This window comes from Sorghum bicolor, chromosome 1 (genome assembly GCF_000003195.3).
Source record: "Sorghum bicolor cultivar BTx623 chromosome 1, Sorghum_bicolor_NCBIv3, whole genome shotgun sequence".
Classification (NCBI taxonomy): domain Eukaryota; kingdom Viridiplantae; phylum Streptophyta; class Magnoliopsida; order Poales; family Poaceae; genus Sorghum; species Sorghum bicolor.
In genome coordinates, this window is record NC_012870.2 from 4,585,766 (window position 1) to 4,594,206 (window position 8,441).

Below are 8,441 nucleotides of genomic sequence, written 5' to 3' on the forward strand. Positions count from 1 at the left end.
GCAACGGTCGAGTTCAAACGGCTAGTGACACGTGGCTGTTTCTAGAACACCGGACGCACTCTTCCAACGTCCGGTGCAGAGCGTCCGGTGCTACTGTCCAGACGCGCGTGCGTGTGCTAGCCGTTGGCGGCAACGGTCGAGTTCAAACGGCTAGTGACATGTGGCTGTTTCTAGAACACCGGACGCACTCTTCCAACGTCCGGTGCTACTTGCAGTGAGTCCGGTGCTCATGACTTTTTACCCAATGAAGGGGCAACGACTAGTTTAGCCCTTGGGGCATAAATAGAAGTGGTGGCCGGCCTTGGTGGGTGCTGAGCACCCTTAGGACTTAGTGTCCATGCTTGGGGAGTGCTAGTGAAGCCTATAACTCACATATGCTTGATAGTGATCATCCGATTGTGTGAGTGAGCGATTCTAGTGCGTTGCATTGAGAGATTGCATCGAGTGGCACTAGGTGTTCGTGTTGCAAGCCGGTGGTGCTTGTTAATCTTGAAGGTTGCCACCTCCTAGACGGCTTGGTGGCTTGTGACTCCGTCGAAGCACGCAAGGAGATTGTGCGGTGCTCCGGAGAAGAGATTGTGAGGGGTACGGTGCTCACCCCGCGGGGATCGCGAAGAGCAACTCTAGTTGAGCGAGACGTGAAGAGCAACAAGTGGTCCGGCTGAGTCAAGTGCTAGAGCTTGTGGTAAGCACTCCACGTGAGAGAGTGTGACTTGCGGGTCACCACTAGCAAGAGGACCGGCGGCAACCTTGGAGCTTGTCTCAACGGGGACGTAGCTTGGTGGCAACCAAGTGAACCTCAGAAGAAAATCATCGTGTCAACTTTGTTCTTCCCGTTGGTTTGCATGTCCCTAACACAAGCTTGTTCTTACTTTCATATACTTGTGCTTGTGTAGTTGCTCTTGTAATTAGTTAGCTTGTGTAGCTTGCTAGTTACTTTCTTGCTTATGTAGCTAGAAGTAGTTCCCTTGCGTGACTAATTTGGTTTGTGTAACCTTGTTAGTCACATTGCTTAGTTTGTGTAGCTAAGTAATTTTGCGCTCTCTAATTTGGCATTAGTTGTCTTGTTGTTGAGCATTGCTAGTGAGCTTAGGAGCTTTGTGCTTTTGCTTACTAGTTGTGTAGGAGCTCTCCAGTTTGCAAAGTACTAGTGGCATAGGTTTATGTGACCTTGCTTCTAGAATTGGTTAGGCGAGCTCTTGCTAAGGTTGCACCTTGTTTGCTTGTTTAGGATCTTTTACAAGGTGTTAGAGAACTTAGATAGAGGGGTGTAGTCTTGGCTAGACCGATAGTTTTAATTCCGCATTTGTTTCGGTTAGTCGGCGTAATAATTTTTAGAAAAGACTATTCACCCCCCTCTAGTCCGCCATCGCGACCCTTCATCCACGGCGACCTGCACAGGCCTCCCCACGCAAGTCGAGCCGTGGGACACGCGCTGAGGCGCCACAGCTTGTCTAGGGCATTTGCAATCCCTGGCAAGGTGGTGGAGATCGCGATAACGTAGGCAACGCCGCGGTAACCGGCAAGTCGCTACTTGGTGAGTAGCGGACAGACAATTGAAGCATCTCCCAAAAAGCTCCACGGGGATCTTTCGAGGCTGTTGGCGCTGCAACTGGCCGGTACGAGACACAATCGAGGTGGTAGCCGACCCCGTCTGCTGTCGTTGGAGTACCTCCTATCATCCGTCGGCGTCAGGGGCGGAGATCCTACCTCGGCGGCGCTGGCGAGGGGTGCGACCCTCCACAGGCCGCACTGATAAGCCACACACCAACTGCGGATAGGCCTGGGCAAATTACCCGATACCCATTACCCGTACCCGAATTACCCGGATCCGAACCCGAATTACCCGAACCCGAGGTAACCGATCCTAAATTCGGATAGCGATTTTGATTACCCGAAATTAGTTTGGGTAATTCAGGTAATATCCCCCGTACCCGAATTACCCAAATATTTGTCTATATCTTTGTATTTATCATGTGTTGATAGTTAAATATTAGAACTTATCAATTTATTAGAACATAATTCTCTTTGTTTGAACAAGTGATAGTAATATATTATTCTCTACAAAATGCTATTGAAATTCTATACAAATTGCTGCTGAAATTATATATAAATTAAAGTTGAAATTTTGTATAGTGTGTTGTTTTTTGAAAATTCGGGTAAATCGGAAATACCTGAACCCGAACCCGAATTAGCGGGTATCCGAAATTGCGGGTAGTGTTTTTTCGGAACTAATATCGGATAACAATTTTCATTACCCGAATTACCCGACCCGAAAAAATCGGGTAACCCCAATGCCCATTAACTGCGGACGCGGCCTATCGCACCACCTCCGCCCGCGACGCCCGAGGCGCTGACGTGCCGGGATACGGCCCTCCAATGGCTGAATGGGCATGCCGTGCACCACCTGTGGATGGTGCCGACGCCGCCTCCCACCACTTCGGCCCGGCACCACGCCAGCATAGCCCGAAGACGAATGCCTGGTGTGTGGCAAGGACGGCTCGGGCCGTGGCGAAAGCCTCGGCGGCAACGACGCGCGACAAAGCGCATCCAGGTAGGAGATTGGCGCCGTGTCTGAGTCGGGGGTGTCAACAATGTCCGCGTCCGCCCAACGACGGGCCTTAGACCGACCCGTCCCCGGATGGAAAGGCGCGGCATTTGGGGACAAGGTGGATGTCAGGCTCGAAGAGGGACCGGACGGACTGAGGGGGCTCACGTCCGTGCCCAAATCCTCATCCTTGCGAGAAGCCCCCCTGGCTGGCAGCTGCGCGGACGTAGGGGGCCTGCCATGGTCGGTGACGACACCCGGCGAGCGCACCGCGCCAGAGGGAGATGGGAGGTGGTCGGCGGCCGACGGCGGCGGGGGTGACGGGGGCGCCACGGCGGGCGCGGCCGGACCCGGCGAGAGGGGCGCTCCAACAACGCAAGGAGGGGCCGGCGACCATGGGGCGTCAGATCCCAGCTCCACGAGCGGTGGCGGTGGCGGCCCGCCGGCGGAGGATGCGCCCAGCGGCGGCGGTGGCGCATCCGCGGACGTCGAGGGCGGCGGCAGCTCCCGAGCGGCCTGCACGTGAGCCTCTGCGCATGGGCGTGGAGAGGAGGGAGGGGTGGCGAGAGGAAGAGAGGTGGAGCGGTGTGCAAGCGCGGGCACCGGCGCCGAGACGGCGGCCGGCGCCGCTGGCGGCGGTGGCAGGGGAGGGGCCAGGGGCTCGGGAGTCCTCCGCCTCCGAGTCTTCTTTGAGCCCAACATATTTAATTTTGATATAATCTTAGTAGAACATTACTCCAGTATTCTATTATTTTCAAAGTTAACTTATATTGCAGACGTCGTGGTCATCGTAAAACAACACTCCGTTTATTCGTATCGAAATTGAATATCCACGCTGTAAACTGAAGGTCCTGGACTGACTCTCGAGGCTTCCAGATGTGCTTAGATGACAACTGAGAGCAAGCAATACAGCGCGCTCGAGGTGACAACTGACCAGCGAGGCGCGCGGCTAGCTATCCATCTGATCACATCACTGGACGTCGACGGCGAGCTTCATGCCGGACTGGCAGTGGTCTTCGACGCCGCAGATGAAGAGCCACCGCCCGGCCTGGTCCAGCGCCACGCGGTCGTCCCCGGAGGTCAGCGTCGGCGCGTTGCTCGGCACGGTGCACGCCTTGTAGTTCTGCGCGTCCACCATCACCACGTTGTGGGTGGCCTCCGAAGAGTACAGGAACTCTGCCAAGAATAATCGTCGCGACCCGTACGCGTCGGTCGGTCCATCGATCGGTGAATCGCGAGCGCACGTCATGCTTTGCAGATGACGCAGGACTGCAGATGTAGCGACAGGTGATCAATCACGTACCGAGCGTGTCGCCGACCTTGAAGTGCTTGCCGCTGGCCCAGGCGTCGTAGTCCACGTCGAGGTCCCAGCCGGAGTCGTCCCCGACCATGTAGTTCGCCGCCGAAGAGGTCGCCGGGAGCAGGGCGCCCACGACGACGGCGGCCATGGCGGCGGTGATGAGCAGCACCTTACGCGAAGCCATTATTCCGATCTGCAGAGATGATAGCACAGAGCAGCTACTAATTAACACAGCTGTGTGAGTGAGTGAGTGCAGGCAGCAGGCGTTTGATCACTCGTTCACTGGATGTCCGGATCGATGCCGCAGAGGCGCAGAGTGTAGCGCTTATATACATATGGCTTTGGTATCGCTATCAATGTTGAGCGCATTGTGCACGTATGTGTACAATTATATTCAGAGAACGAATGACGGAGCCGCTTGCTGTGTTGGTGCGACCGCCGACCACCGGCTGCATGCGTTGGCAACGTTTGCGAGAAGAGATGTGTTTTGCGGGGTATTCGATGGAAATGGTGACATACCACCCAGCAGGCCACAGCTACACAGTGCAGGGATCTGAAATGAATTCGTTGTCTCATTGGCAGGATGCGTGGGGGTCTCTTCGCCTGGACTGATGACCGATTCCAAGAATCTTATTTTTACTAGATAGAGTATCTTATATAGAATCTCAGGCTGGGTTCGTTTGTTGGAAGTAGAATTTGATCGATCCAAGTGTTACAAGGTGGGGCTGCATGCATGGCGCGATCCGGCCGATCGAGCACGGGGCTAAAGGAGATAAAACTTGATTCCAACACAATAAAAGTCTCCATGTGCAGGGGATGCAGATTAATTAGGCCATCTCGAGTGGCTTGAGAGAGAGAGAGAGAGAGAGAGAGAGAGAGAGAGAGAGAGAGAGAGAGAGACTCGGGCAAGTGATGGATGAACCGACACGAACATCATAATAATACTTATTTTTGGACGGATGAAGCAGGAACCTTTTCTAGCAAAAAGGAGTACTTATATTATATCTTAAACATTAATTATAGCTCACGCAAGAGCAAAGGTTGTATACTCCAGACATCTAGTAGAAGTGTAGAACTAGGAAAATTGGAATTATAATAAGAGCAAACTTGACTGAAGAACCGGACCAGACGACCAGAGCATATACATACATCACTCTGCTTATTCGTATAAGCTGGTGCTGTACTGAAAATGCATGCATGCTCTGAACTGAAGACCCATGGAACCAATTAAAAACCCCTCTCGAACAGCTACTATTGCATGCGGATGCGGTCGCCGGTGCGTGGCCGACGCTGGAGAGCAATCCGATCATTTGACGTTGATGGCGAGCTTCATCCCGGCGTCGCACAGCCCTTCGGCGTCGCAGATGAAAAAGAACTGGCCGGACTGCCCCAGCTTCACAGCGACTGCGCCGCCGGTGCTCAGCACCTGCGCGTTGTCCGGCGACACGCAGTCCTGGAAGCTCTGCTCGTCCACCAACACCACGTCCTGCCCCGCGTTGTTGGGTCTGAACACTGCGAGGCAGCCAGAGCCAGGCAAGTTAGTCACTCACCACGCGACCCGCGTCGCTATAGCTCATCGTGGCGGCGTCGTGCCAACTTCTTTGCCGCATCAGGCAAAGGCAAGTGTGGTGCCAACCACAGTTACGTACCGAGCGTGTCGCCGACCTTGAACTTCTTGCCGCTTTTCCAGGCGTTGTAGTCGACGCCGACGTCCCAGCCGGAGTCGTCGCCGACCGTGAAAGTCTTCTTGGACGCGGTCGCCGGGAGCAATGCGGCGGTAGCGACGAGGGCCATGGCTGCAGCTGCCAGCAGTGTGTTACGGGAAGCCATTTGGCACGGAAGTGAAGCGGGTGCCGGGGGCCGGTGCGTGCAGAGCCTTTGGTGTTTGTTGCCCGGCCGACGATCGACGCTGCTGTGTGCCGTGTTTGGCATCAGAGTTGAGCGCACATGTAAATATATATTACTCTATAGATACAGAGTTGAACTATTACTCTATAGCTAGCTATAAAATAACTTATTTTGTAGCCATATTAAGTTACGATAATTACTATATTAATTTATGAGATTATAGTAACTCTATACTAAGTGGTTTATTATAATACTATGGTAAATATTTCCATATATTATAGTAACCCAACTATTGTAAATATATATTGATATTATCGTAAATTAGTATATGAAATTACCATAAATGGAGGTGGCTACAAATAACTTATTTTATAACTGGCTATTGAATATTCTCTCTCTCACACACACCACCTGATCCTGACCTGATCACCGTTCGTGCCTTCATGGTTTGTGAGACCGCCGGACGCCGGTAGCGTTGGCTGCTTGGCAACAGGACGATTGTGTCCAGCGGTGTATCCGATGCGACTTGCACGGCACACGATGACGACGACACGGGGTTCGTTTGTTGGACGCATAGTTGATCCATTCAACTGTCACAAGTTGGCGAGCCGCATGGCGGTTAGTGAGCGCCGGCGGATCAAGCACTGGGCTAGAGCCTAAAAGAGGAATCTGACTACTCAGCACTTGGTGTTCCAGGGCATCTGATACCCGAGAGTTTGATGCCACCTAAACACACACGATTGAGAACAGAAACAAATTCAAGTGTTTCTGATCCATAAAACATTTAATTCTCATAATCACAGGATCTAGATCAAATGAACTAAATAAAACTTATCAAAATAATACCAAAAATATTAAACAGAAACAAAAAGAATATCCAGATTTCTTGTATGGAGCCAAATTAAAAGATTCCAAAAGAGAACCAAATTAAACTTATCAATTTCACATTGAGATGTGTGTTTGCACACTTCTCAAAGCGAATCCAATGGGTAGGAGAGTGAGGGCACATGCTCTCAAGAGCAAAGAAAACTTTACCACAGAAAATAAAAAAGCTACTATACTGAGTGCGTCATATATTTGTCCAAAACGAGTGGCACGCCCCACGTGTTGTCTGAATAACAGTTACAGCAGCAAGATGACCACGAAGATGATCCTCGTCTTGGATTCGAGCCGTGCGTCCGGTGAAGAGGCAACGGCAGCGGCAGCGGCCCAACAACAATGCAATCAGCCTGGCCGTGCAAAGCTGGAAATTTTGCCATCCAACTTTTTCAGCTTTGTACAGTGAGCATACGGCCTCACCTGAACTCGTGGCTTGTGGTGAGGATGGAAGCCAAAAGCCGATCCAACGAACTAGAAATCATGCTATGGATCGGCCGGATCAAATCAAATCACCCAATGAAGTATATTTGAAAAATAGCACGTCGTAGTGGCAGCCGGCGTACTCAAGCTATTATATTTGTCGTGTCCAAGCAGTTGCCTCACCAGAGCTCACGGTTACGCACCTGCGAGTTCTTGTAATCCTGTACGCCTGCTGCTATCGATCACTTGATGACGCGAGAACGGTGCAAAGCCTAGTAGCCTACAAACGTCTGCAGACCTGCGGTATTCATATGGAGACATTAGACGATCTCTGCCGACGCACGTACGTATGGAAAAGATCGAATCTGGTGAAGACAGCATGCACTGCGCGTCCATATGCATACCACCTCCAGATTCCTGTCACGTGGACGCCGCCTAAAAAAACCCAACGAACACTACTCTCTCGGCTCGCAAGTCGGAACTCTCCAACACCATGCACACGATGAGATTTTTTTTTTCACGGACGACACGCGGCATAAATCTGGACGAGGTATGTATGCACGGACACGTGGAGTATAGTTACAAAAGCCGAGGCTAATGCTGCCTGCAAACTACTAGTACTAGCTAGCTAGTAGCTACTGTATCGATCACACTGCTCGATCGTTTGGTCTCCTTGCTGTCTTGTTCAAATCTTGGCGATCTTGTCGGCGACGACGACCGGGTTGTTCTTGGCGATCCGCTCGCGGCCGGCGCTTTTGTAGTCGTAGCCGCAGGCGTGCTTCTCCGCGTACCGGTGCGCGCCGCAGAAGGTTTCCCCGCAGCAGCACCGGAACCCCAGCAGGCCCACTTTCTTGCGGCACGCCGAGCACCGGTTCGCAGTCTGCTTCACCGGCTGCGGCTCCGTGGACGGAGCCCGGGCCGCGCCTGCATTGTCGACGCCGCCGCCAGGGGACGACGACGCGACGGCGCACGCGATCTTGGCCTTCTTCTCCGCCGGCGCCGGCGTCTCGGAAACAGCCTGCGCCGTCGTCGTCTTCTTGTCAGCGGTGGTGGTAGAGGTAGACGTCGCCGTGGCGCCGGCGGCGGCGTGCTTGCGGTAGCACTTGGAGCACATGCCGCCGGTCGCGGCGTTGCCGAAGTACCCGCACCCGTTCGCACACCGCCTGGCGGCGGGCGCGTGGCCGCCGCAGTCCTCGACGACGTCGATGCTCTTTCGCTTCTGCGCCATGGCTGCCGATCGATCGGCGACGTACGCCTGTCGCTTGTACGTGCTGTGGCCAACCACGTGTCGTGGGCGTCGGCGACGGGGACGAGAGATGATTGCTCGCGGCGTCGATCTCGAGCTTTTGGCTTTGTGTCGGGGTTGCTCGATCGGGCTAATAAGAGTTTTATATGCAAGGCGGCGCGGGCCGGGCGTGGCTGGCTGTGAGTTTTGTCCCGTTCGGA

The 8,441-nt window shown here is 53.3% G+C and overlaps 4 protein-coding genes across 4 annotated transcripts; 1 reads left to right on the forward strand and 3 right to left on the reverse strand.

The window, feature by feature from the left end:
• Positions 2,595-3,074, forward strand: LOC110431785 (circumsporozoite protein-like). Its single transcript, XM_021451365.1, has one exon. The coding sequence runs from the start codon at positions 2,595-2,597 to the stop codon at positions 3,072-3,074; it is 480 nt and encodes a 159-aa protein (XP_021307040.1).
• On the reverse strand, positions 3,519-4,112 carry LOC8061188 (basic blue protein). Its single transcript, XM_021451368.1, has 2 exons — positions 3,852-4,112; positions 3,519-3,817 (listed from the first exon to the last, which is right to left on the reverse strand). Exons 1-2 carry the CDS (start codon positions 4,030-4,032, stop codon positions 3,519-3,521), a joined length of 480 nt encoding a protein of 159 aa, XP_021307043.1. The 5' UTR covers positions 4,033-4,112.
• Positions 5,155-5,642, reverse strand: LOC8084123 (basic blue protein). The gene is made up of 2 exons (XM_002466277.2): positions 5,498-5,642; positions 5,155-5,360 (listed from the first exon to the last, which is right to left on the reverse strand). Exons 1-2 carry the CDS (start codon positions 5,640-5,642, stop codon positions 5,155-5,157), a joined length of 351 nt encoding a protein of 116 aa, XP_002466322.2.
• On the reverse strand, positions 7,681-8,223 carry LOC8084124 (zinc finger A20 and AN1 domain-containing stress-associated protein 7). The gene has a single exon (XM_002466278.1). The coding sequence runs from the start codon at positions 8,221-8,223 to the stop codon at positions 7,681-7,683; it is 543 nt and encodes a 180-aa protein (XP_002466323.1).

Excerpts from the sequence above, each read along its gene's own strand:
- LOC8061188 (XM_021451368.1), bottom strand. The coding sequence starts at position 4,032 with ATGGCTTCGCGTAAGGTGCTGCTCATCACCGCCGCCATGGCCGCCGTC. Across the intron at positions 3,818-3,851 it reads CAAGGTCGGCGACACGCTCG|TCCTGCGTCATCTGCAAAGC; the intron begins GTACGTGATTGA and ends CTACATCTGCAG.
- LOC110431785 (XM_021451365.1), top strand. The coding sequence starts at position 2,595 with ATGTCCGCGTCCGCCCAACGACGGGCCTTAGACCGACCCGTCCCCGGA.
- LOC8084123 (XM_002466277.2), bottom strand. The coding sequence starts at position 5,642 with ATGGCCCTCGTCGCTACCGCCGCATTGCTCCCGGCGACCGCGTCCAAG. Across the intron at positions 5,361-5,497 it reads CAAGGTCGGCGACACGCTCG|TGTTCAGACCCAACAACGCG; the intron begins GTACGTAACTGT and ends GCTGCCTCGCAG.
- LOC8084124 (XM_002466278.1), bottom strand. The coding sequence starts at position 8,223 with ATGGCGCAGAAGCGAAAGAGCATCGACGTCGTCGAGGACTGCGGCGGC.